General features: G+C 39.1%; 4 protein-coding genes across 9 annotated transcripts in view; 2 read left to right on the top strand and 2 right to left on the bottom strand.

Annotated features, from left to right (window-relative positions):
* Positions 1–3,046: 3,046 nt before the first annotated feature.
* Positions 3,047–7,059, top strand: LOC132696607 (E3 ubiquitin-protein ligase MIB1-like). Of its 2 annotated transcripts, XM_060661533.1 has the most exons (7): positions 3,047–3,081; positions 3,266–3,485; positions 3,548–3,782; positions 3,842–4,116; positions 6,397–6,726; positions 6,785–6,918; positions 6,971–7,055. In XM_060661533.1, the coding sequence occupies exons 2-7, from the start codon at positions 3,270–3,272 to the stop codon at positions 6,993–6,995; spliced, it is 1,215 nt and encodes a 404-aa protein (XP_060517516.1). In that variant the 5' UTR covers positions 3,047–3,081; positions 3,266–3,269; the 3' UTR covers positions 6,996–7,055. The 2 variants fall into 2 exon arrangements, with proteins under 2 accessions (XP_060517516.1, XP_060517517.1); XM_060661534.1 differs by having other exon boundaries at positions 3,048–3,081; positions 6,785–7,059.
* A 113-nt stretch (positions 7,060–7,172) lies between these two features.
* Positions 7,173–15,878, bottom strand: LOC132696605 (gem-associated protein 5-like). 3 transcript variants are annotated; one of them, XM_060661529.1, is made up of 14 exons: positions 15,439–15,876; positions 15,160–15,374; positions 14,980–15,109; positions 14,092–14,921; positions 13,842–14,039; positions 13,552–13,791; positions 13,151–13,500; positions 12,706–13,100; positions 12,403–12,574; positions 11,254–11,526; positions 11,055–11,202; positions 10,740–11,003; positions 10,514–10,686; positions 7,173–7,652 (listed from the first exon to the last, which is right to left on the bottom strand). In XM_060661529.1, the coding sequence occupies exons 2-14, from the start codon at positions 15,330–15,332 to the stop codon at positions 7,363–7,365; spliced, it is 3,636 nt and encodes a 1,211-aa protein (XP_060517512.1). In that variant the 5' UTR covers positions 15,333–15,374; positions 15,439–15,876; the 3' UTR covers positions 7,173–7,362. The 3 variants fall into 3 exon arrangements, with proteins under 3 accessions (XP_060517512.1, XP_060517513.1, XP_060517514.1); XM_060661531.1 differs by lacking the exon at positions 7,173–7,652 and adding an exon at positions 7,668–7,924 and having other exon boundaries at positions 10,484–10,686; positions 15,439–15,878; XM_060661530.1 differs by having other exon boundaries at positions 15,160–15,876.
* A 95-nt stretch (positions 15,879–15,973) lies between these two features.
* The window catches only part of LOC132696604 (E3 ubiquitin-protein ligase lubel-like), a 31,441-nt gene continuing 20,226 nt past the window's right edge, over positions 15,974–27,188 (top strand). For all 3 annotated transcript variants that reach the window (XM_060661527.1, XM_060661525.1, XM_060661526.1), the window contains exons 1-9: positions 15,974–16,082; positions 16,706–16,792; positions 19,729–19,894; positions 20,384–20,535; positions 20,589–20,744; positions 21,080–21,209; positions 21,261–21,430; positions 22,311–22,535; positions 25,408–26,083. In XM_060661527.1, the coding sequence (XP_060517510.1) occupies positions 16,077–16,082; positions 16,706–16,792; positions 19,729–19,894; positions 20,384–20,535; positions 20,589–20,744; positions 21,080–21,209; positions 21,261–21,430; positions 22,311–22,535; positions 25,408–26,083 (1,768 nt within the window). In that variant the 5' untranslated portion in view covers positions 15,974–16,076. The remainder of the gene's footprint in view (positions 16,083–16,705; positions 16,793–19,728; positions 19,895–20,383; positions 20,536–20,588; positions 20,745–21,079; positions 21,210–21,260; positions 21,431–22,310; positions 22,536–25,407; positions 26,084–27,188) is intronic.
* LOC132696606 (uncharacterized) lies at positions 16,786–19,326 on the bottom strand. The gene is made up of 2 exons (XM_060661532.1): positions 19,120–19,326; positions 16,786–19,060 (listed from the first exon to the last, which is right to left on the bottom strand). The coding sequence occupies exons 1-2, from the start codon at positions 19,252–19,254 to the stop codon at positions 17,450–17,452; spliced, it is 1,746 nt and encodes a 581-aa protein (XP_060517515.1). The 5' UTR covers positions 19,255–19,326; the 3' UTR covers positions 16,786–17,449.

Below are 27,188 nucleotides of genomic sequence, written 5' to 3'. Positions count from 1 at the left end.
AAAAATCAACGACATGAACAGGTTATTAACGCTAAGTCAGATTTTCATTATGCTATTTATCGCCGCGTCTACAAAAGTTGCCGTTGAATGTTCTCTTGGACCAATTAATTGCATGCAACCGCAAATTAAAACTTGTTCTTATTAGATCTATGAGTTTCAGCAATTTTTGTAGTGGATCCTCTGTTGGCAACGGAACGTTGGACGTTAGAAAAAACTAATTTTTAATAATTATGTTTGGTATAAGTGCTTCGCATTTTATGAGCATCATTTGATGGGATAATCAGAATAATCAACGCCGAGTAGGGATAAGTCATTTTGCGCTTAGTAACTTACGAAGTTATTTTTTAGAGGTTGGTCACTAGAATCTTGTTTTTATTGCAGCAAATAGAAAAGGATCACAGCAACTTGTTGGAAAGTGAAAATCGGGCTTTCAAATTAGTTTTCGAAAATTGTCACCACGAACAGTCCCCCCTCTCCACCACCTCGTCAACGCAGTTATCGTTTTCGTAATCGTCGTCGTAAATTTCACACCCAAGCGGTTTTGTCGTACCGATCCCGGCGGGTCGTTGATCTTTTCCACGACGTTGGCGTCTTCCAAGATAGAAATAGAAGACACCTTTAAAGAAACACGCGGTGCTTATGTTTATTTTAGTCCGCGCCGCGCCCGTAGCAGTTTGACATTTCGCCGAAGAGAGTGTAGAACAAATCCACAACTCACGCATTTTTATTGCCCCCTTTTTTTTATTGGGGATAAGGGTCGTTCCACGTTACGCCGGGATGGATATGATGGGTTTTTATTTGCCTACGCCCCGCCCGTCCCTCCGGTTTTTCTTTACGCGCCGACCATGTTCGTGCAAAAAAACAATATATAACGTCGAGTTTGGGTTTTATCGCGAACTTGTCGACGTTTCGGTATTGCACAAACCGGAACAGTCCATTGGAAATATTACTACCGAGTGTTTCTTCTCCTTCTCTCTTTTGGCCGGTCATTCGTTTCCTTACGTCACTTAACGATAATGACTTTCGTCCCCAGTCGCTAGGAAGGCTACGAGGAATACAAACTTGATGATTTTCGGTTTTTGAGACTTGATAGGAGTATCGATTTCGACGTTTTGATTGTTTTAGCAATCTTCAGATGACATTTATATTCAGCTCACCTCAACTTGTGCTCAACCGTGAAAACTAAGTTTTCTTTATTTTTTTTGAGAACACCTTGTATATACAGGGTGGTGGGAAGGCCTGCAGGGGCATGCTTAAAACAAGTCCGGAATGATATTGAGAGAAGAAATAAAAAAGAAGAAAATATTGGTTGGGCAGGGAGGCCTGGAAAAGGTTAAATATACAGGGCGTCCCACGACATGACTGCCATAGCTTGGAAGTGTGTTGCTGGGGTGATTGCAAGTTAAAAATGTCAAATGACCCGGAACACTATTCTAACTGAGCTACAAGCATTTGAAATTTTAAACAAAGAAACTCCTTTGTTTTTTTGTATATTTAATTTATTTTATGTTATTGAATTGGTTGTTCAATATGTCTACTCAGTTGTCTACATAGTCTAGCTCTTAGGATCAGCTCGAATTGTTTCTGTGGCATCCATAATTCCAGCTACCAGTTCTCTGTTTTTAATACTTTCTGCATAAACTAAAGTTTCCAGTCTTTCCCATAAAACTAAAGGATTAAGCTCACGTGAGCTTGCTGGTCAAAGAATTGCTAAACCCTTAAAGTGCACTGGTTTGTACAATTTTGATTAAGAAATTCTGTTACTTGTCGACCAACGTGAGGATCCATCGTGCATCCATCCGCATTCGTTGTCTTACATTAAGAGGAACATCATCCAGTAATATTGGAAGATCATTTTCAATGAAACGTAAATAACGAATGGTCGTGGGAAGTTAAACGGTTATAAACGGGCCTATGAGGTGGTCATCAATACTCACCAAATACTCACCAAAAATCTAATAAAAATGGAATTCCCGAGTTTGTCGTGGATTTTCAAGTATTGTTGAGTTGTGAAATCCGCTTCGGGTGAATAAATAAATCTAGGATTTCTCAATATCCAAAGACTAAATTCAAGTCTCGAAATTGTGTAAAATTCTCCATACTCTCCTCCGGCTTACGGAAGTCTAATATTCTTCGGACACTACTAGAGCATCAATCGTATAAAGTATTGCTTCTTCTTGACCAAGTTCCTATTGAAGTAGCTATAGGAAACCTGCCTGTTTCTCTCAAACATCGATGGACATTTTTAAAAACAGTTCTACAAGGTACTGTAGAGTGAGAAATCATCGACGATATTCACCATAATAATACGTATAATACTGACTGCCGAAGGTAATACTGAAGCAACTAATTCAATAAAGCGGTTTCTTTTTAAATGGTCTTTAAAATTTCAGACGTTTGTAGCTCCGTTAGTTCCGGATATATCTATATTTGACATTTTAACTTGAAATCACCCCAGCAACACACTTCCAAGCCACTTCAGTCATGGTCATGGAACGCCGTGTATATATCATCTATTCCAGGCTTCCATGCCCATCCAATATTTTCTTTTTTTATTTGTTCTCTCAATATCATTCTGGACTTGTTTTAAGCATTCCTCTGTAGGGCTTCCCTTTTTGACAGGCCAGTGAAGTCTGCGTCTCTCGATTTCTTCTGATATCGTTGTTTGTACATTTATTCTTTGTTTTTGCTTCATTGCGTCGCAACTTCTAAGAAAATTCACGTCTGTCTTGAGAAACTTCGATCACTTGTCCGATATATTAAATTATAGGGGGGTGAATTCATTGATGGATATTTGGGTTTGCTAAAATTTATTTTTAAACCCGCCTAACTATATGCCTCCTCATCAGATAGTTGATGTCGATGGAGATTTGGTCATCGGCGAGTAGAAAGATCTGCTGACAACTAACATCAATACTTCGCACACATCTACTTTTCTTTTTAATAATATGGTATTTTATTATTTATGGTTGTGATAGCGGCGTACCGCATAACTGAATCCAAACAAGGTCGAGTGTGTTGCGCCGGCTGCCTGCCTGCGCACGGGTAAATCGAACTTATTCTGCACTATGCTCGCACTAGGTTAGAACTAATGCAATATGGATCACGTTAGTCAACATACCGTACTAGCGAATTATACTTTTCATTTATCATGTCAAAGAAAATTCAGTTATAAGGTTTTATTTGTAAAATATTATTTTTTAAGATTTAGATTTAGCATATTAATAAACATTCGTGTAATAACATCAAATGTACTTTGTTGCAGCGCCATGAAAATATTGCTGGCCAAACTCCCACGCCCGTGGATCGTCGACGAGAAAAAGGATGACGGATACACCGCCCTTCACCTGGCCGCACTAAACAACCACGTGGAAGTCGCCGAACAGCTGGTTCTCCACGGCAAGGCCAACATGGACCTGCAGAACGTCAATTTGCAAACGGCACTACACCTCGCCGTCGAACGGCAACACACCCAGATAGTGAGGGTGAGTCTCCCGAGGCACCTGCCGTACCTCTGGTTATTTTATCAAATCGCATTTTTTAACAGCTCCTGGTGCGCGAAGGCGCGAATCTCAACATAGCTGACAAAGACGGGGACACACCCCTTCACGAGGCGTTACGTCACCACACGCTGTCGCAACTGCGACAACTGCAAGACGTCCAAGACGTCGGCAAACTCCTTATGGGTCTCGGTACCCAAGGCTCGGACAAGAAGTCCTCGGCTAGTATCGCCTGCTTCCTGGCGGGCAATGGAGCCGATCTTACCATTAAGAATAAAAAAGGTCGGTTGCCTCGCAATCGTTTTTCCTTTATCTGGTTCATTCGAAATTGTTATTATCAGGACAGACACCTCTAGACCTCTGTCCGGATCCGAATCTCTGCAAAACCCTGACGAAGTGCCACAAGGACAAACAAAGCGGCGAGATGGACATGGGGCCGAACCAGAACACCCAACACTCGAATCTCACTTCGCCGCTTGACGAGTGCCTGGTGTGTTCGGACGCGAAAAGAGACACGCTGTTTCAACCTTGCGGGCACGTCACATGCTGCTCGGGCTGCGCCCCGAGGGTCAAAAAGTGCCTCTTATGTCGCGAATCTATTACGAGCCGTATTAAGGTAACATTTTTAGATGCATTGACGTTACAATTTGGATTTCTCGCGTCGGGTATGTCTCTGTCTCGCTTAATTTTCGCTTCTTCAGAGGGCTGCCTTAAACTAAAGGCCTGTACATGCACCTTAAATGATAACAATGTTCTGCACTGAAAACTAATTAATTGATCACGGCTGGATGGTGATGTGATATTGCACTTAGGTATCGATCGGTACAGACGGACTGGTGTCTCACATAGCAAGTCAGAGACACTGTTATGGGCCACAAATGTAACGAAAGCGCCGAAGAATTGGCCAAATTTACTTGCTGACTTGCTAAGCCACAAAAGAAAGGCCGTAAGGATAATGATAGGTCTATTGACGGAGGACTGCCGGCCTAAGAGACAACTAAGCTTAATGGGAGTGGAAGTGGAGGTCCGGTTTTCAATTAATGTCTAGCTAATTTAGAAAAAATTCTAGCCTGATCGATAATGTAAACATCATATATACATATATCTCGTACAGCAGAAAAGTGACGGTAGTGTTCCTACCAAAACTATTGAAGCTAGGTTAACTCTACTTCCAAAATTTACAGCTCCATAAGCCTGTTTGAAAACCTTAGAGCGGCTATGTGAAAAGTATATCAGAGATGAGGTGGTTACTAAGAAGCCACTTCACTCAAACCAATATGCGTGCATCCACAGGAGACCAACGGCACTAAGTGACGTTTGGCTCGTGTCAAGTAATCACTGGACAACCGGGGGTCAACCCTCGGAGTGCTTATTGATGTGTAGAGGGAGCGTTTTTTTTAGATTCCCTCACTGAAATAGACACATCGGAAACAGTGATTGGATGGGTATTTAATATGTTCTCCACTACACACTGTTGCATATACTGATAATTTGTTCATTCTACAATTGAGTGCACGCTCGAAAGTATTCGAAGAGCACTAAAATACTCAAAGAGAAATGTACAGAGCAGAGTACCCTCTGTCCATCAATGTCAGGAAGATCGGTTCTTTTCACAAGAATGGACGCACCCGAGCTCTTAAGTACTAAACTCAGCTTCACCGAGGCAGGTTGTAAAATACCTTGGAGCGGCACTCGATAGCACGTTAGGTATTCCCACATTGAAAACGAATATATTTCTTATGAGCAGTTTCATAGGGAAAACGTGAGGTTCATATGATCATGATAAGAGCCATTACAATTGCTTGAGTCCACAAGGCACAACAGAAAACTGCGAACCATAAATTAGAACAGATCCAAAGGCTGGCATGCCATAAAAACCACACCAACGAAAACTGTGTCTCACACACATACATAGCAGATGTGTTTTTGGTGCAATGCGGGGCATGCAGCATGGCAGAATCGCGTCTGGAATGAGGCGACGATCTCGGTCTCGCTATTAAAGGCGAGAACGGATGCCATGGCGCCAAAAGGCCTACATGACAAACACTAGAGGAAATATACGCATCAACGAGGCAGACGTAATTAACGTCTACACCGATGGTTCGAAGAGTAAAAAAGGGTCGGTATGCTGGCATTACTGTAGCCGCAAACGCCAGGTGCGAAGTTACTGGTAAAACTGCATACATCTTTACAGATGGCAGACAAGCAGTTTGGTACCTCATAGACCACGGTTTACGTCAGAACGAGTACTAGAATGTAGAATGTCACCGTGCCCTTGTTGATGCGTCAGCGGACAATGTGATCCTCCTTAGTTAGATGGAAGAGCACACACATTCCAAGAAGAAAACTGTTGGCTAGGTAGGAAGCTATTGAACTATCCAACCCAAACCACAGCCAAACAATACCTGACTATGTCTAAAAGCTACGCTTCGTTACAGGTATTCTTACAGTTAATGATTACTTAACAAGCACCAATTCAAATTGGGTTGAATAGAACCCCACGTGCAAGACGTGCGAACAGGAAGACGGTAATCAAACAGACCACTCTGGCAGCTGTCATCGCGTACGTGAAGTCACTAGGCTTGATGTAAAGTCGAGTGCTCCGTCCAGGTGGAAGCACAATAGACCTGGTGGGGCATAAGTGCTGTAGTGTAGGCTACGCTCTTCCACTTGCAGATACAAACCTTGTCCATTTGAGATTTGGTCATCGGCGAAGAAATTAAACAGCTCTCCTATACCCTTTGCTACTAGCTAGTATTTAAGGTGCTTTCAGAGTAATTGGCCCTCAGTTTAGAACAGCGCTCAGCAGAAGCCAGGCTAGACTTAAACAAAACCAAATTTCAATATCTCTTCTTTGGTTGAAAAATTTTGTTTTTAAAAATATTCTCCGTCGTAGATTGAGGAATGCATGGTGTGTTCAGACAAGAAGTCGTCGATGCTGTTCATGCCGTGCGCGCACATGTGCGCGTGCGAGAGCTGCGCACAAATAATGAAGAAGTGCGTGGTATGTCGGTCTCAGATCGAGCTGATGATTCCGATGGCAATTTGCCGCGGCGGCACCGGAACGATATCCGAGGTGAAAGCGGACGTAGAAGAGGATATTCAACAGCCGACGTCGAGCGAAATTTTGCCTCAAGGGCCTATAATGAACAACGGCGGACGCGACACTACCAGCACCAACGACATCCAAAAACTGCAGCAGCAGTTGCAGGACATCAAAGAGCAGGTATTATAAGTTCTTTGTAGGCTTAGCATTGACCCATATGGTGTGCAAATGCTTTCAGACAATGTGTCCAGTGTGCTTGGACCGTTTGAAGAACATGATTTTCCTGTGCGGGCACGGGCTGTGCCAAATGTGCGGGGACCAGATGTCCGAGTGCCCTATTTGCAGGAAGGCTGTGGAGAAGCGTATTCTTCTGTATTAGATTCGAATATGATTAACTTTTCTACTTTCATTTATTAATTTTTAGACTTATGGTAAGCAAAAAGGCTTAAAGATACACATAATTTCCATAGGATAAGCGCAAATGACATTTTTGACAACTGTATCTGTGTTTTTGAAAATAAATACTTTAAAATGAACCCACTTCCATGTGCTATGGGTTGTTATACGGTTTAAGGAAAACCATAAGATACAAACATAGAAAATTTATTTGAAAATCAAACTACTACCTGTTCCTAAAAACTTAACAAATGGCACTCCCAACAAAAAAACTTTCAACTTTTCCATAAAAAAAAACAAAAGAGTGAGCGACTCTTACTGAACACAAATCAACAAAAAAATAATCTCGCTTCGTTTAATCTAACATAATACCAAACAAAAACAAAAAAAATCTTGTTCGCTAGTGACGATCCAGAAACTTTATGATGCTGGATTTACCGACTCCCTTTCAACTGGGTTTTCTAAGAGACACGCTTCCAATTCAGGTTCGCCGCTCGGGTCTGGCGCCGCATTACCCGAACTCGATCCGACGCTATTTTCTTCCACGAACTTAGTGTCGCCGTTTCCCGATAAGCTACCTGATGTGGCATTGGGTTCGTTCGACATCTGCACTGCATCGCTCTCGACTTTCACTAAAGAATCTGACCCATTGTGTCCGTTTTCGATCGATTCTTCTTCCGATACATCCCGTTTCTCTTGGTGTGACTCGCCTAAAACATAACTGTCAGCTCAACCTCGTTTAGGGTAAAAGCACAGTGGAAGCAGGTTTCCTGTTTACCAGCACCCAACGCTGATCGGCTCTTACAAGTCTCTCTATTATTACCACCCTTTCAAACTATAAAGGTACGTCCAAGATGGATGCCACTAACAACAGGTAGTGTCAGATTCTCGGTGCCGATCGCTTACTCTGAGCAGCTGGTTCTAAGGTGGTCAATACGCAAGCAGATTGTCAGAGCAGACCGGTCTGTAGTGTACCATGGACCTTACAAGAGATTGCAGTGTTATTGCTGCTTATTCATTTATCCAATCCTGGAGGATTAAGATGAACTTCGTTAAAAGACTAACTCAAACTGATTAAAAAAGTGCATTTTTATAGATAAAAAATTTGTATGCTGTTACATTTCCAATACTGTTCATCGCGATGAGAAGACGTTAGAATTTCTGCGTTACTCGCCAACGTTCGTTATTTTTGCTTCCTTGGGTATGAGCTTTCTGTTGCGCCTTATAGTCCAGTTGTGTATGTCCTTTTCTTCAGAAGTGACTTGACTAACTTTATACTGATATAGAAATTGTCAGTAAATAGATGTTTATTGAAATAGTATCCCAAACTTAAAAAAATTAAATTGTGGTAATTAAAACAATAAAAACCTAAACAATATTTAGTAATAGAATCACAGAGCATCCAAAATTTTATGCCCCATCTATGATGCTTTTATTTGGTAAATATTGGTTCATGGTGGTTTGGCATTTTGTTCCAACCAGAGATTCATCTATACAGCTGTTTACATGAAAATATTGTTTTGTAAACTAGACGGTAGTTCCACAAATTGTGTGTTTGATTGGGTCATATTTTCAAAGTCACCCTCACTATGGCCACCGGCACGCATCCTCTGATTCACAGGCGCCACAATATTACTTCACCTGGGCCCGACATTTTGAAATCAAAATTAGAGAAATATTTAAAAAAAAAAAAAACACAATCTTTAATATAAAAAATATGGGTCGAAGATAGTTAGAACACACATTTTTAACAACTGTCGAGAGCTGCGCGACACAGAGTCTGCGCGCAGGTACATTATGGCCAGTACCGTTTTGCAACAAAGGATTATAGTTCCGTCGAGTAAGCGGCGATCGGCACTCAGAAAACCAACGTGTGGTCTATTCGTTTTGCTACCAAAGCTTTCAACTGCTATTGCCACAGCTATCCTCAGTGGACCGTTGTATGGTCATATGACCAAAAAACCAAATAAACAAGAGACGAAAGAAGAAACGCCACCGGACGGTCTACTCTCCCTTACATCGGAGGCGTAACGGACCGGATCGGTAAAATAATGGCGAAACATAATGTAAAATCAATTTTTAAACCCATGATCGGCTAACCGTTGTCGTCAACCAGGGTATACAGAATCCCATGTTCCAGAGGAGACGTCTATATTGGTACAACGAAACGTAGCGTTACTACACGTTTAGCATAGAAGATCTTGCCGCTTGGGACAAGTAGATAAATCGGTGGCTGCGAAGCACGTGTTTTCGAACGGGGATCATAACATCACATTTGAAAACACGAAGAAGCACTATTATGCAAGATTACATCGAGAGACAATCGAAATACATAAACACAAAGACAATTTTAACAAGAGCTACAAGTGAATAAAATAAGACACAACATCTTAAAGAAAACACACACGAAACCGTATACGAACAACTTGGCAAGGAGGCAGGCTGTATTAACACCCGCTCAGTCCGCCGTCCGTCCAAGCGTTACAACACTTCGCTATCCGGCACTAGTACCGCAACAGTGCGGATGGCTGCCGCAGTAGCAGTAGCAAGCTTGTCAGCCCGGAAAAACTTATTAATTACAACACCGGCCGTGAAAACCTACGGAAATATGTTAATAGGAATGTTATTGACAAATATTGAAAAATGTGTAATATATCTACAGGGCATATACTTCGTCACCTATTGGTACAAAGGGTACTTCTACAGTAGTTTCAGGTAAAGTTATTTACTAACAACTGACTAACAACTCTGCTGCAGTTTAAAATGTGATATCATATAGCATAATGTTGTACAGAGACTCTTCAGAGGCAGATAGAATCTTTAAAATTCAAAAAAGATTGTTTGAATTGAATTGTGCACAAAATTTGGACAACTACAAGACACTATTTAAAAAAAATGAAAACACTAACTCTCCCTTCATTTTTCATCTATCAGTGCATAATTCTGATTTTCACATGTATGATACCAGATATAAAAATGATGTGTGTTCCCTAACATCGTGTAAACTAAACTCAATCGTAAATTAACTTCATTGGTATTAAAAGCTATTACACACATTTTAACAGAACAATGATAGATTTTTTTGAATGCCACTTTGAAAGCTACATGGCCTACGAATTTTAGATTGTTTGTATATGCGTAAACTGTTTGTTATACTGACTCATACTGACAACTTTAAATATTTATACATGATTGGACAATAAATTCTTTTATTTTTTATTTTACTTTATGTAACCTCAACAATCTGTTTACAACTGAGAAAATTGATTACGCCAGTGTTTCATTGGACGATATTGAACTTTATTACAAATAAACTCAAAGGTCACCTATTCCATTCTGGTGTATTGAAAAAAGCGTTCCTGGTCATCCCTTAGCGCCTTGAAATAGTGATTTTCACCATGATGTAGTACCTTATCAAGTGCAATTAATATTTGTTCATATAAAAATGCACTATAATGTGTACTAAATAAACGCGGGCATTGGGTACTGATCTCAGGGATGGTTACCAGTGAGCAAGAAACCTGCTTTCACTGTGTTTTACCCTTATGGCGTAAAAACGGCGTTGATTAACCATCGCAACTGGGACTGGCATTCCTGAACGCGTTGAACCGGAATAGGACCGCCTTGAGAAGCTCCTCGTTGCCTGATTTCCGCGCAATGTCGACCGCTACCTCGAGCAGGTCGGCATTGGATCTCCTAAACAATACCGAAGCCGCTTCCTCGTATTTACCCAGAGCAATGTAACTAAAATTTACAAAAAATAGTGCGAAAGTCGTTCCAAACGCGTAACGGCATACCATTCTGCGGCCATTTCGAAACTGCCATTGAAAGTCAATCCCTTGGCCCATTTTTCAAGGGTTGTTTTAACCATAGGGTCGTCATCCGGCAACCTAGATTTAACCAAGACGTAAGCCTCGCGTAACAGACCTCTATCGCAGAGGACCTCGACTGCCTGTTCGAGTTTATGACATGCCAAAAGGTAAGTCACAATCTCTAACGGGTCGGCGTTGGGTTCTTCCATTAACTGATTGGCGTACGTATCGCAACCCTCTTGCCACAACCTACGAGATGAACGAAAGCGAGTTGTCAACCTCCAAGGAAAGGAATCTTACTTTGGGGAAACCATGGGGCACAACGATAATATCCATGGGGTTACCCTTTTCTCCTTGATCGCGTCTTTAATAGCACAATTGATGTCCCCTTTCCAAAGGGACAACGTGTTGCTCGATTGGTATTTTCCACGGGAGTTTAAAGTTTTTACTGAAACGAAATTCGTCAATGAGGCGTTTTTTTTTTTCAAACGTTACCCACTATTGGCGTCCACGATTTTTAACATATCCTCGCGACTTCCGAATAGCTGGAGCGCGCTGGGCTCTCCCGAAGATTTCTGCGACAGCAACTGCCTCAAGTCAGAAGCCTGAGTTGTTTCCTTTGGCGTATAAAAAACCGGCAGAATCTGACTTTTAGAGCTATTTTTCGATGATTTCTGGTTCATTTCGTTTTCTGTCTGTTTAATTTTGGGTAGTAAATCGGTCGCCTCTTTAGTCAGAGCAGCCAGTCTTTTGTTTCTCAAAGATGTTATTTCTACGAATATCAGTGCGATTAATCATCAACCTTCAGCAACTAACTAATTGAATTTGCTAATTGCAAGAGTGATTCGAGAATTCTATTCTGATACGTCGAAAACGTAAAACACCTCTGTGAAGAAGATGCAATTTTTATTTTTATTATTTTCCTTTACTGTCAGATACAAAGTCCAACACACATAACCTCAAAACCTCCAATTTCAATCAAAATAGCAAATTACTGAAACATTTAAATTTTAAGTATTTGAACAGTTCTTTTTTAAATTAATCACAGTCATCTATCGAATATTGGCAGGCAGTGCTTTATAAGCTTTTATAACCTTGTATTGAGGCCCTCTTTTAAAAAAAAAGTATATCTACGAGCTGGAATCCGTGGATTTCGTAGGCCAACTTTTTCTTTGAAATAAATCACGATTAAAAAAAAATTACCAATGAAAGAAAGCTATGAGCATATCAAGGTTTTGAAAATATGGACCACCTGTGGAGGCAAGTTGTAATTGCACCTAATAATGCACTTTTGTGCTACGAATACACAATTTGCAAACAAGGAGGAACCCCAAAAAGTATTGCATAATTAATCCAGGAGTACACACATAACAAAAAATTCTAAAATTCTTAAAACATAGTCCACCTCTCATCATTACAGCGCAAGTCCTGTTTAATTTAATCACATAATGACTTATTTAATTTTTTAAAAGTTAATATCAAAGCATAGCAAAGCATTACTATATAATATTCCCTCCCTCAAACTGAAGCATAGACTATACAGTAGATTCATATTACGTCACATTAAAAGACACTGTCCTTAGTAACACGCAAATCGTTTTGTTATAATACAACACTCTGTATATTACTGAACTGTGGAAAAGCATACCAGAATTGGGAACAAAATGTTGCTCGGAAACCTTGAAAATGATCAATTTCTGGGCAACTGAACCCGCAACAATAAAATCACTGTCCAAAGGACTCCATATCACTGTTGTTACGCCATCAAAATTTGGGTCCGTGTAGGTGAGCAAAACGGTGTCCTGTTCGACATCGCAAATCTATAAGCCAAAAAAAAATTGTCATTTCCCAAGGTGTGGCAAAATATTGTTTGTCCTCTAGTATTTTTTTGTGAAAAAAATCAAAATGACGTCCTTCACCTTTTTAACAACCAGTCAATTCCCGAATTTACCTGACAAACACCATCGTCTCCCGCCATGACGAGCTGAGTCTCACAGTGTGGATTCCATGCTACACAATTCACTACACAACCCCGATTTTCAAACTTCGCCATTACCATTCGGTCGCTGTCATCACTTTGAATGCTCAGGTCATATACGACGCACTCTGAAAATTTTTCGGTGGTGGCAAAAACCTTGGAGTACCGGGAGGTGGAAGTGGCAGCTGCGGGATGCCAAACTATAGACTGTAACTTTTGGTGTAAGTACAAGGTGCGATTTAGTTGCAAATCAGCCCCGTATATCATCAATGCGCCCGATTTAGTTGTCAAAGTCATAACAGTGTAGTCGGGTTTCCAGGACATGGTATAAACGAAAGTGTTATCGGGGACGTCCACTACAGTCGGATCTACGAACACGATTAATTGAATAGCATATTTCGCCCGAGTGCTGAAATACCTTTATCGAAAGCTTTAATATCGAAAATGACCAATTTTCCCTGAGCCACCACATATAAACCTATGTGCGAATTCTTGCCCCCCATAGGACCCCAGTCTACTCTATATATCTGCGATTGAAAAAAATCGGGAAACAGTTTCGGAAGTTTTGATTCCGATACTGCATCCACTATGCCAACACGTCCCTCCGCCGTGCCATAAGCCAGTAACCGTTCCTGCACTGGATGCCATGCCAAAGTTGTCACTTTGCTTTGGATTTTTTGATAGAAGCTGGAGAACACTATACGTTTAGTGTGCTCCACGCTGAGGTCCCATACTTTAATGTGACCGTCATTGGTGCCCACAGCCAATCTGTAAGAGTTGTTTGTTATTTTCAAAATACAATGCTAAAAAATCAAGTACCTGTTTGGATCCAGCGGAGATTGGGCAAAACAGGTAATGCTGGCACCTAGTGTAGGATAACAGTTCAGATTTTTCCTCTCCTTCTGCAGATCTGTGTTGAGGACCAAACGGTCTTGACCCAATGACCAGACGTTGTATTCGTCTGATGCTTCGCTTTCCTTTAATGGTTTAATGGGTGCGGATATGTTAAATATAAGCCCGTGATGGTCGCGATGGATTAAACGAGACTGTTTTGACACTCTAGAATTTTTCAATCAGTTTTACTTAAATTTTACTAAAAACACGCTTACTCCTGTGGTTTTGGCAAAGTCCATTGGAAGAGCTCACCGGATTTGGAAGAAGATAGCAGGGCATTGGGTGAAACCCAGCACAAAGTGATAAACATTTTGTCGTATGAGCGTGTCTTTCTAGATTGAGCTTTACTCTGGGTAAGATTGATAAAAGCTTGGAGCCGCCCATCAGTGCCAGCTCGCCAAATGTAGATATTACTAATGGGAAACATTTTAGTTATTCTAAAAACAATTGTAACAAAATAGATACCCCTCTCTTGCAGAAGATGCTAAAAGAAACTCCCTTCGAGCCTCTTCAGTGCTTACAATTGGTTCGCCTGTTTCCTCCAAGTGTAAGAGACTATCTTTATCTTTTGCAATATTTTCTACAACCGCATCTAAATTGGGAGCAACCAAATCTAGATTCTCTTTCCTCTGACCAACTGTAGCTGGTGATATACTTCCTTCTTTGAGATTTAAAGTCAAATCTAAATCCATGTCCACTATGTTACGATCAGTTGGTGTTGAAACTTCTTCCTTTACACATTCAGATTTTGCTCCATTGGGCAAAGACTCTTTAAAGTCTTCATTTTGAAAAGAATTTAATTGTGGGGGTTCGACTTCCTCACCCACATTCAAGTTTGGGCTTGGAATATTGACTGTGTCACCTGGAATTTCATGGGTTTTTGTGGCTGAAGGCTCAACATGTCTTTCTGAATTTGGTGCTATTCGTTCTTTGCCTTTAACGTCTTTACCACCTACCTCATTTTGAGGTCTAATAGGAAATATATTGAATGGAACAGGACACCAAGAGAGTGACACAACAGGCTTGTCATGACCACGTAATTTGTACAGGATTTTACCACTTCCTCTTAAATCTGTGATGACAATAAGCCCACTTTTAAGTCCAAAAGCTGTAAGCCAACTGGCATGGGGACATGTTGATAAACATGTAATTACAACTTTGGAATCAAACAAATTGCTCAACTCACGAGTTTGGTTCAACACCACATTCCATACAACCACAACTCCATTCTCTGAAACACTTATCACTCTGTCATCTGCAGCAAATGCTACCCCAGCAACTTTTTCTTGATTAAGCTACAAATTGCAATATTATTAACCTAACATTGCTCTTAACAATCTCGCTTATGCTTACATGCTTGTCATGTGAAATTTTCTTTTCCAAAGTCCAAAGATTCCAAACCTTCACAATTTTATCTTCGGCTACAGTAGCCGCTAGTTTATTAGGCTTTCCCCAATTTTTATTCAAGGAAACAGATATAACTCTAAAATAAATACTACAGGAGAGCATAAACATATACAATACTGAACATACCTCTGAGAATGTGCTTTTCCTATAATACTGACATTGTCCGGTTCCCCCAGAAAAGTTGGCTGTATGACCACTATGTCCCCTCGCGCTCCGTATACCAAGGTATTATCTGGAGCACAGGCCCCAATTCCACTCTCGTACCAATTTGGTGACGGGGGTATTACCAACTTGTTCATTTTTAAATAAGCGAAATAAGGAAATAACGATTTAACCCCCAACTAGGTTAAAAAATATGAGTCTTCTTAAAATAAAACTTAAAATTAGCCGCTTTAACCTACTTACCAGATGATTAAGGATATGAATATACCGACAAAATCAAGCCAAAAGAGTTTGTAATATACGAGAATTTGTATTAAAAAAACCGGCAAAAAAAGTGACCAACCAAATTATCGAAGGTTAGCTTAAAACTCGGACCACAGACCACAAACTAAAAAAGATCGCCAATATGCCGCGAGTCAGCTGCCCATAACGTGCTTCTTTAACGCAGACCATACAGCTTGCAGATCATATAAATCAGGAAATATGAAAACCACGTAAATTATAGATAATAGATATGTCATTTGATTTTTTTTGCACCTGCCCATTCTTGAAGAAATCGCGTTGGGACGTATGACCTTTTTTCTTTTCGCTCGTTCAAAGCTGTTTCAAAAATAACAAATAACGTGAAACAGTGATAATGAACTTCGTAATAAAAAAAATATATGAAAAAGGAAACGGGAGAATACCTACAGCAGCGGCTCGCGTCCGTATTTAAACTCACGAATTTTGGCAAATTGTCAAAAAAGACACACTAATATTAGAATACGGCCAGACATGCGAGATTATTCAGTGTGCTGGCGGCGCTTAGTCCCGTTTTGTGGCCCTTTTGGCTACGTTGCGACCGCGTCTGACCCTTCGAACAAAGGGCGCCAGTTTTAATTATGAACGTGAGTTAACTGACAAATTTTACACGTTTTAGATACTTTTTTCATTAAGACTTCCCAAACGATTTCCTTCTTTCAACCAATGTTTATGAGCCCAACAGGTTGTCAACATGACATAACTTATTCAAAACTCGGCCCAAAATAGAAACCCTGCACTAATGTATAATTTTCCCGCACACTAAAAATAGAATATTTTTACAAGTGTGTGCTTAATTACAACCGCGTAGGGAATGTAATCTCTTTCTGCGTAAAGTACTTTAACGGTTTCTTCTTTACTTCAGACCTTAAATTTTATATCAAACACTATAAAAATATTTTAAATAGTTCAAAAACGTTCGCGCCGCTGACCGATGCTTAAAATTATAAATACCTAAAATATTCACCGGTGATATTTTTAGATTTAACACTTCCTATACTCATTTAAAATAATTCGATATTAAATATGCTATTGGGGTTAACGAGCTAACGTTTCGCAACATATGTTCAATTAAAAAATATTTTTAGGAATAAAGGCAACAGTTTTCTCAAAAAATATTTATTGTGGGTACGATATATAAAATACAAATGATATATAAATTAAAAAAAAAGTGTGTCGTGAAGGTAATCTTAGCGAAATATGTTTCCAGAATAAAAACGACAACAAATGGCGGCCTATGGCCATATCGAATCCGTCTACCAAACTGAGATTGGCGAGGAACATGCCTCAATGGGTGGTAAGTTTAACTTTTTACTCGAAGAGCCTATTTTGCCGGTTTAGCACTTTTTACAAAAGTTTAAAAGTGGCCTGTCTTCTAATCAGACCCCACGAAATTCCTATATATTCTTCTCGTTTCATAAATTTTCTACCGCACAAATTATGGGGTCCTGTTATTACTGAAATTGCTTTGAGACTAGGCGATATACTTAATTTCAAATATATATATTACAAAATATGCCTTTAATACCTTTCAATTTAAAATAATATTTAAAACTGCAAAAAAAAAATTAAAAGGCATATCCTCTTATCTATTAAAAAAGGACGAATTATTCGAAAATTTAAGAAAAATATGTACAAAGTATAATTAATCGATAAAAAAAATCAAGAATTAACCTTAACGCTAACCTAGTGTATAAAACCTTATGCTGATAGAAAAAAAAAGATATTACAGAATGTTTAAATACTTAAAACAATGTTGCAGTAAAGTATCGTCTATCTAGTTCAGTTCAAAAATTAAAGTGGTGTATACAGAGTACAATAACTAAATGGCAAAAAAAATGTATATATAAAAATCCAATTATTATGTGTCAATAAGCTTGCTCGAGTGGGCCTATCAGTAAATATATCACTCTCAACATACCACATGGCATTGCAAAAAAGATCTACCCTAGTCTTAGTTTTCTTCGCTCACTTGCTCATCAGTGTCATGATCCTCATCCTCACTTTCTGAATCTTCTTCGTCTTCCACTTCGTCCTTTTTGTCATTATCTGCAGTCTCCCCTTTGTCTTTTTCATCTCCCGAATCATCCTGTGACTCAATTGATATTTTCCTTTTTTTCCTCTCGTGCTCGCCATTAGAATCACTATGCTCCTCATCTTCTTGGGTACCTTCATGGGATTCTTTATCGTCTGAAGGTTTGTCAGCTTTATCCTCTTTGTCCTTATCTTCATTGCTGAGGTCATATTTACTCCTTCCCAATACTTTGTATTTATAACCCTTATCGTCTCTCATGTGCAGTTTCCTGTGGAGTTGCATGTATGACTGTGTAGAGAACTCTCGCTGGCAGATATCGCACTTGGCATTTTTCATGCCTTTAATAAAATATTTTTTTCTAGCTTCCCGGTGATTATGTTTTCTCACCTTGTGCCTCAAAACTCCAGCCGAATTCTTAAAAACGTGATTGCAAATGTCACAAACATAGTGTCCATTTTCATTGGGTATTAAATTTTGTTGGGTCGTAAAATCTGATAGGGAGAGAGCGTCTAAAGCCTGTGGTGAAGCAGTTGCAAAGTCTTTCAATGTGAGAGAGGTGTTAGTTGAACTGTCCGATTCTAGTTTGTGGCTTTTGACACATGACTCATAATCACTTCTGGTCAAATGCTCTGTGTAACAGTACTCGCATTTAAAAGGCAACTTCCCCAAGTGGAAGTGCTTAAAGTGTTGTTTAAGCAGTCTCAGAGAAGGGAATGTTCTTTGGCATGATTCACAAACAATATCTCTTGGTTCAAAGGAGCCAGACAAAAAATGTTGACCCGAAAAAAAGTCTTCCTGTTTTGGAAGTATAGGAACATAGTTTCCATACATTGAATCTTTGCCATTTAGGGTTACGTCCCCATTCACCTTTGTTTCCTTTGGATCTATTTTTGAATGGGTTATCACCTCATCCCAGTCATTAATGGCTGATTCTTCATTGCTACCATCATCATGCTCCAACTGTAGCAATGACGTAGGATCAATTTCAACACTCATTTCCTCTGCTTTACTGTCAGTCAATAGTTGATTTACATTAACATTTGTAGGCTTTGTGGTCTCGCACTTTTTAAGGGGAGGTGGTTCCACTTTTATTGAGGTATCTATAGGGGCCAGTGGTATGAACTTTTGAAAAGTGTTATTTAAATTTAAAAAAACATTCTGATTAGTGTCTTTGTTCGTTTGCGCCGACTCGCTGGAAGCGGGCACAGCGTTCAAGGTGGCGGTAGGTATTAAATTTAAAAAAACATTTTGAAATGTATTTCCTGTAGTGCCTTGATTCTGGGAACCTACAAGTATTTTCACATACTTTTGATTAGGCAGCAACATATATGCGCCACCAGGAGGCATGCCACTTTCCGTTTTCGGCGTAACATTTTGTTGAGATTCGTTCTTTTTCTGAGATTCTTTCACAAGTTCGACATAATTTTTTAAAACGCCAGCCGATTGGACGCATTGTTTCTTAAAACTGTAGGCTATGTTTAGCCGCTTGATGCACGGATGGCATAACAAAGGCTTGAAGGTGGTCCACTCCTACAAGAAACAACGATAGCGGCATATTCTGCAGAAAACAAACAAAAAAAAATACCCACCACTTCGGAAACGCAAAGCTGAAGTTTACTCATCAGCGTTTCGCTCGGTTCATTCTCGATATGAGCCAAGTCGATCAGGTTTTTGTCGTATTTAAGGCAGACCCGACAAAAATTCGGCAAAGTAAACATCTCCATACAAAACAAATACGTATTTTAATAAGTTTTATAAACCAAAACTGTCAAAGCTTTGTCAATCGATGCGCCATATTTGAGCAGAAGTAAAAACACTCGATGCTACCAATGCCAGCGCGACAAAAGTTACCAGTCTAAATTTAAAATTTGCCGCGCCTATCCACATTGGATATTAAAATTTATTGTCGGTTGATTTTACGGCAACCTTTATTAAAAGAGTTAGCGGAGTTTATTTAATTTAAATTCCAATTAAAATAGACGATTTATTTGGTTGTGTTGTAAACAAGGTCACTAACACTGTGTATGGTCGGGCTCGTTTGAGAGAAATTTGCATCCCAAATTGCTGGCATCATCAATCCCCTCAAAGATATTTTGATAATTGGGATAGTACTAATATTTTTGTCTAACAAAAAGTAAATCGCCGTCAAACAAGATTTTAGTGGATGTGCCAAAATTAGTAGTGCCTATAATTTTCAGAACAAGAGCGGATCCAGCGGCATTCCGCCTCCGCCGGTGCCTAAAGACGAAAACGTTATATCCAGATATACGAACAAGCACCCTGGTCAGGAGCCTGATTATGAAATTATCGATTTCGGACAACAATACTCTAACGCTCAGGCAGTGATGCCAAAAACCGCAACACGTACGTATTCCTCATCACTTGATTTCTTTCTAAATTGCTTCTACATGGGCTTAATCACTGTATATAGCCTATGTGGTTGGGACTTGGCGTTTGAGGAGTTAACCCAGACACTTTCCATGCGCTGTTGTCACAGTGCACACAGTTTCTTTAATTTAAGAGAAAAGTACATTTTACCACGTTCCTTTATCCGCACTTATCAAAACGCACGCACTAAAAACCTGTCAGCTATGCCGTTAGACATCGCCGTCGATTATCCACAGATACTTCACATGCTGTGTTGCCACATTGCCACACTTTCTTTAATTTAAGAGAATAGTTATTTACCCACGTTAATTTATCTGCACTTATTAAAATGTACCCACTAAAAACCTGCCAGCTATGCGGTTAGACATCGCCTTCGCAGACACTTCCCATGCGGTGTTGCCACATTGCACAGAATTTCCCTAAATTAGGGGAAAAGCGGATTTAACCACATTTTTTTATCCGTAGTTACCAAAACGCACATACTAAAACCCTGTCAGCTATGCGGTTCGACGTCGCCGTCGGTGTCTGTACACTGCGAACAGTGTATTCAGAATTTCTGCCTTTCCTGCGACGACATGTACCACCGTCACCCAAAGAGGCAAACCCATATAAGAAGGGTAAATTATCATCGCACAGCCGTTTCACATTTTTTTACGAAATTCCGATTTAGAGAGTCGAAGGAAAGGGCACGCAGTCTATTAGACCCCCCTTGCCACCCAAGGGCGAAGTTCCGAGCGTACCCGTGCCGCCCCCCAGAAGACACAGGAGAGCCGGTTCCGTCGGCCCCTCGCCTTGCCCCACCCCCATTCCGCTGAGACAGAATCAGGTACGTGCTCATTTTTTGTTTAAATTACGTATATCCATTTAAATCCAAAGCCTTAACTACAAGCTTCGAGCACTAACTTTCAGTACGCTTTGAACTGTCAGGTAATTGCGTGACACCATATATATGTGGATATGGGGGTGGGGTTATTTTCAGATTCAGATTTAACCAAACTAGTTCAAACAATTTAGTTACATTTTACGTCCAAATCTGAATGTGAAGAAATAAACTGCCGTATTTTTGGCGGTGTGAGATTTATTTTATTTTCACACTGACAATACGTCTACGTCTAACAGGAGGTGTAAAACGTGGAGCGATAATGAATTCCAATTTTTTAGGGATTCTCGTCGTTCACGATGCCCAGAAGGGACGACAACAGTTTCGCAGATAAAACCAACAGTCTGAGGAGGGGGTCCAGTTTGGGTACGAGACCCTTACCGCCCACTCCAAATTTCGTAAACTATCCGAGTACGTAAGTAAAAATGCTAGAGAGTAGTCAAGCCTGACGGATTTTTTCAGGTTTCAGAGCGAGTTCTTTGGTTCCGAGCAGTCCCACCAGGTCAGAGGACTCTAGACACATGCAAATGCCCAGCCCGAGTCCCTCTCTGCAACAAAGGTACCGTCAACATCAACTGGCAATGAGAGGAACCACTCCGAATTTACCCCTGGCCGTCACCGACTCCGATCAGGTTAGTTTTTTTATTGTAAGTGAAATTTACCATCGAGTCAAAAGTCCTTGCTCTATCCGATCCGATTGATTCGGCTGAAATTGGGCACGTAAATAGGGGGTCGGGAGGGTATTAAAAGTTTTTTTATCCCGTCGCGGGCCCAAATATTTGTAAAAAAATGATTTTTTCGAAAAAATATCGATAATTCATCGATATTTTCAAAAAGTAATTACAAATTCGAATTTCTCGTCTTCGAAAACATCCCTATGCAGAATTTTATCCACTTTTGAGAAATCACCTCGAAATCGCATTTCGGGCTCAAAAATAGGCCCGAAAATCGATGGTCAATTTTGAAACTTTAATATCTCCCTTATTTATAATTTTGAAAATTTGAAATTTATACGTTATTTACCTCGGTCCTTCCCCTATCGCCGTCGGGAACAGTTTTTGTGGGACGCTGCAAATTTTTAAAAAATGCTTAAGTATAATTAAATGGAGGGGGCTGGGGGGACGGATAGATCTCATCGACCTTCATCTTTCGTAAAAATTTCAATCTTCTCGGAGCGAAGTAGGTATTTTAAAAAATTAAAAATGTAAATTTTTAGGAAAAATCACAAATTTAATGAAATTTTGGATCGAGGTCGACGTTAGCCGATCCGGCTGAAATTTGGCTGACTATTCAAAAAAAATAGTCAGTTGTTTAATTATAAGTTCCTTAGTCTTTCCGGGGGACAAAATAATGACAAAAAAAACGGATTTTTTTGACAAAATGTTTTCTATTTCCATTATTTATAATCTTAAGAATTTGAAATTTGAAGATGTTAGTTAGAAATTATTGAAAGATAATATTCTGATACCCTGCATATCTGCAAGAGACCCAAAAACTAAGCACGTTTCGCAGCCTTCCAGCAGAGACAGCGGATACCCGGAGTGGGATCAGTGGAACCGGCGCAGTCGGACCGGGAGTGTATCGGGCTCAGAAACGGGATCAAGACTGAGCAGGAAACTCAGCAACACTTCGTGCCCGCCACCGGGCAGAGTTCTCCCCCACAGCACATCGGTGTTCGATTTGAACAACTCTCTGCCGCACTACCATCACCATCACGGGTTCTTACCGATGCAACAGGTATCTATAGTCTATTGGTTATCAAAACAGAGTAACCGAAACGATATGAAACGATTTAAATGTGAAATTTTCGATTTAAATCGTAAAAATTGATGATGACATTGAGCCATGTTAGAAGAACCCCAACCTGATATCTTCTAATAACATTAAGAGATTATCAGTTTTGTTTGACAACCAGTTTCTTTAAATTAGTCTTTTATACTAAAAAAAAAGAAAAACCATAAAAATTCAAAAAATTATGAAGAAAACTGTCTATAAAATGTTTATATTTAATATTAATGTTTCAATTTTTTTAGGCTACAAAAAACATTCCACGAATGTAGAGGATAAATTAAATATTAAAAAATAATGTCAGTTTGGTTGATATTATTGATACGCCCGAAAATGCCTCCTTCAGAAGATACGGCCATGGTTTTTTTTATTTTTTCTGAAACGGCTTAAGATACCAAATTGAAATTTGGTCATAAAATTTACTGCTAACAAAAAGTAAGTTGAAGATTTTCGTACCTCGTAATTTGTTGAAACAATCATTATTTGCTGAGATAGTTCGTTCTCATTTATAATAACTATTTAAAATAATTTATTAATTCGGTCAGCATTATTTGCTAAAACAATAAATAACTCTAAACGCGATATATATTCTTTTACTTTAAACACGAGTACTTTTTCTTATAGAGAACTAACAAATATCATTTTTTCCCAAAAAAAAAAATGAAATATATCAAAGTAGTGATAGTGGTTATTTCTTAATATTCTATTTACTCTAAAAATTAGCGGAACCTTTTTTGAACGACTAAGTAATTATAGTTTTGGTTAGTTATTGTTGTTATTAATTTTACATTTCATTTTTTTATTTTTTTTTTAATTATAACTTAAATATATGTATGTTTTTTGATTTTTTATTTTATTATCAAATATAATCATTATTAAAAATAACTAACCAAAAATATAAATTTACACAATACTGTTCAGTATTTTATTTATAATGTTTTGGCATATTTATAATTTTTTCTTAAAAAAAAAAATAAAAAAGGAAAATTTTGAAAATTGATCACAATGTACTAAGCAAGTTTAAAAAATATAACCGAGGCGTTTTTTCGGGTGATGAACCTGGGAATGATTTGAAGACACAGTTCTGTAAATACTTTGTTTTCAAGATACACGATCTGAAATTTATAAAAATTATGTTTGTTTTTACAAATATTTAATAATAATATCTGTTTCTTAATACTTTCCAGCAATTTGCAAAGATTTACAAAATGAAGTTGTATTGCATATTATTCTTACTTCTATATAAGTTTTTATTTGCTTGATCTTAGAATAATTAATATATCAATTATGTGTTCATTTCGATAATTATAATCATGAACCTATAATCATTACAACATTTATTATTATAATAAACTACCTGTAGTAACGCAGTTATCACACTACTTTCACTCACCAAATTCGTCGTCTATTGTACGCAAATTAGTGTGACTCTAATTTAGGAACGACTCGAGGTATGTAGATATTCAAAACTTACATACGGAACTTATTGAAAACTATCATTGCAATAATTTTTCTAAACTTCACTTAACCTTTAATTTGTCCGCCCTATGTAATGACCGCCGTGTTTTTATAACAAAAAAATTAAGAATTGAATGCAGGGTTCTATAATTTTTTTTAAATATAGGGAAACAATTATACTTCGACCAGGATTCTAGTGCTTTTACAGCTGACCCCGCGATTACCTTTACTGTTTATTACTCCAAAACCGCAGCCCCTTATAGAACACCCTACCGAGCAGACCCACGACCGTTCTAGGAATTTATCTACCTACACTAACAAGCAGGATATAAGTATGTTTTCAATCTTTTTCGCCGAGCAAATCTTGAAACATGTACATAAAATTTTTTATTACGTTCTATGTTACTTGTTTTTTTAATGCTGCTCCTACTCCCCCTTGTGAATTTCTTATAACATTGTAAAAATTCGAAACAATTTGTTTAGCATCCGAAGACAAATGGATCCGTTTTTTTCGTTGCTGAGGTAGTTCGTCTTCTAAATCGTCATTAGATTCGACTACCATCTCCACTTCGTTTTTAAATTCCTCCACATTTTAAAGCGTTAAAAACAGGAACCTTAAAAAAATGTATTTTTATGATGTAGCTCTATCTACTACTATTGTTTACAAATCGAAGAACTATGTACTTATCCTTACCTTTTGAACTATTCACTGAAAACAGCCTCGCAGGGTCAAAGCTCGAGAATCAGGTACATAAATACGTACTTACTGTAAGAATCACAGTCAAATACCTAGATAATATATACGAACATATTGCAATTTAGATTAAACTCTTAAGAACGATGCATATCACCTGATGTTAAAATAAACGCTTCTACTTATTAATGCTTAATCATGGTGGCTAAAACGGTCCATTTACGTTTCAAATAAAAATTTCAATTTTCTACAAATATTCGTTACGGTCCGTCGCAGGCAAAACCTACTTAATGCAGAATTTACATTTGTTGGGTTGGGTTTTACCACGGTCCCGCGAACGTCTGCGGTTAATAATACGGTAATAATACTTTAAAGTCACAGCAATACATGCACTATATTTTTGGTCGTGCAATACCATTGATAGCAATTTGTACAAAGCCTGACACTCCGTTTGGGTGTAGACAAAAGGTATATTCGGAAATGGTATGTTTTAAAAATATCGTCTATTTTTATAAATAACCACCTTAATAAGCGAATTATTATGTTGAAATTAAAACATTTAAAGGTTTAATTTGGCGCTGTCAACCCCTAACCAATATTATTAACAAAAGTTTTTAAATTTTCGTATTTTTTTCTAACAAATTTTTGACCTCCACCTTTTCGTCGCAGGCCCACTCCATGGCTCAGCTAAACTATCCGCCTTGCCACCCTAACCAGTGGCCGCCCGAACAGTGCTGCTGCGAGTCCCAGCACGGCAGCAACATGAGTATAAATGCAGGCGGTTATCCGCCGAACCCTATGTGGATGGGCACGTGGCACGGGCCCCCCGTGTACCCGTACCCCCGAGGGTACCGCGCCTGCAGCCACTCGAGGGCCGCGTCGCCCACCCACAGCGTCAAATCGCGAAAATCAACGCTGAGCCGGAAAAGCAGGAGAAAGTACGAAACGTCGGATGAGGAAGAGGCGGACGACTTCGACGATCGGAGATCGACTTTCAGCGAGAGGAGGTCGGTCGGAAGATACGCGGCGACGTCCAAGGAGGCGCCCAAGGAGACCAAAAGGTCGAAACACGCCGACCGGTCCGAGAGGATGTCCGTGAGGAGTAGGACGAGCATACGGGCGTCTTCGTCGAGCCAAACCGACGATGAGCATTCGGAGAGCGATGACGCGATCGCGGAAGAAGAAGAAGACGAAGAAGAATCGACGGCGGAGCGTCCGATGCCGACTTCTCCGTGGGCGTGCCAGCACTGCACGTTCGTTAACGAACCCGGCACCAGAGTGTGCTCGGTGTGCTGTAAGACGTCGAGAACGAAGAAGGCGAGAAGAAAAGACAACGCGAAAACGGGTAAGCTACACCAAAGGGGAAAAAATATCAAATTGCACATTTCGTGTTTGAAAAATATGTCGAGTATATTCAAGAAGTTCCAAAAATAGACGAAAATAGATATGTTAATAGTCCCAGTTGGCCATAACTTTAAGTTGATGCAATAAGCAAAACAAGATTTTAGTGCATTTTTCAAAGATGTATCCAACAAAAAAAATTATCAAAATCGATCCATAAACAAAGATTTCACAAGGGTGTACAGTTGAACACACTATATATAACATATAATTCATGTAATCTCTAAACAAATATTCACTTCATTGTGTTGAAATTTGGCAATGGTATTTGGTGTATTACGAGGCGAATTCACCTTAATAAACCCTAATAAATGCACGCCACTGCCTTTTTCTGTAAAATTTATAGCGACTAAATTGGGGGGTAATCATTCTAACAGCAGGTTCTTCCAAAGCAACTTTTGTATCGCTCTATCCTGTCCAAAAGATTTTTTGCCTTGTTTACAGTTTTTCGAATGATTTTACCAAAAGGTAATAATAATAGTTTTTTTTTATGAAAACATACTTTTTACGGGCAAAACAGGATTTCGGTGGGATGGTATTTTTAATTACCATCGCACTCATGTAGGGAGTGACAAAAATCCCCATTCTTCAACATACTGCTAGATGTTTCTCTAAATGTACAAACCAAATAACTTTTATGCACCGTGGAGCTCCTCCTCATTTTAGTATAGCTGCCAGAACTCATCTGAACAACCCTTGGGGAAAATTGGATTGGATCAGTTTAATAGCCACCGGGTTCCCTTGACTTAAATCCACTACATTTTTATTTGTGAGGACACCTTAAGATGATGACTTACGCTATTTCCATAGAAACAATGGAATAATAAGAATAAGAAATAAATTTGAAAATGGACCTCGAATTTTAGCTTGACATCGTCGAGTGACAATGTGTACGGAAAAGAATGGACATTTCCAAGATTTGTTGTACTTTATGTTAGAGCCATTGGACTTAATAATTTTAATTTATTAAGACCATTGAGAAATTTCAACAGAATGGAGTGAATATCTTGTTTAGATATTAATTTGTTAGTATCTTGAAAACTCTGCAT

The sequence above is a fragment of the Cylas formicarius genome, unplaced genomic scaffold, assembly GCF_029955315.1.
Source record: "Cylas formicarius isolate icCylForm1 unplaced genomic scaffold, icCylForm1.1 PGA_scaffold_1__22_contigs__length_36826433, whole genome shotgun sequence".
NCBI lineage: Eukaryota > Metazoa > Arthropoda > Insecta > Coleoptera > Brentidae > Cylas > Cylas formicarius.
This window is presented reverse-complemented; position numbering and strand designations above follow the sequence as displayed.

What these genes read in the sequence shown, in the direction of transcription:
- LOC132696607 (XM_060661533.1), top strand. Translation starts at nt 3,270, where the DNA reads ATGAAAATATTGCTGGCCAAACTCCCACGCCCGTGGATCGTCGACGAG. An exon ending in AACACACCCAGATAGTGAGG is followed by an intron (nt 3,486 to 3,547) that starts GTGAGTCTCCCG and finishes ATTTTTTAACAG; the next exon opens with CTCCTGGTGCGCGAAGGCGC. An exon ending in TGCAGGACATCAAAGAGCAG is followed by an intron (nt 6,727 to 6,784) that starts GTATTATAAGTT and finishes AAATGCTTTCAG; the next exon opens with ACAATGTGTCCAGTGTGCTT.
- LOC132696605 (XM_060661530.1), bottom strand. Translation starts at nt 15,332, where the DNA reads ATGAACAAGTTGGTAATACCCCCGTCACCAAATTGGTACGAGAGTGGA. An exon ending in TCTCCGCTGGATCCAAACAG is followed by an intron (nt 13,501 to 13,551) that starts GTACTTGATTTT and finishes CAACTCTTACAG; the next exon opens with ATTGGCTGTGGGCACCAATG. An exon ending in TGCCCCATGGTTTCCCCAAA is followed by an intron (nt 11,004 to 11,054) that starts GTAAGATTCCTT and finishes TTCATCTCGTAG; the next exon opens with GTTGTGGCAAGAGGGTTGCG.
- LOC132696606 (XM_060661532.1), bottom strand. Translation starts at nt 19,254, where the DNA reads ATGGAGATGTTTACTTTGCCGAATTTTTGTCGGGTCTGCCTTAAATAC. An exon ending in AGCTTTGCGTTTCCGAAGTG is followed by an intron (nt 19,061 to 19,119) that starts GTGGGTATTTTT and finishes TGTTTCTTGTAG; the next exon opens with GAGTGGACCACCTTCAAGCC.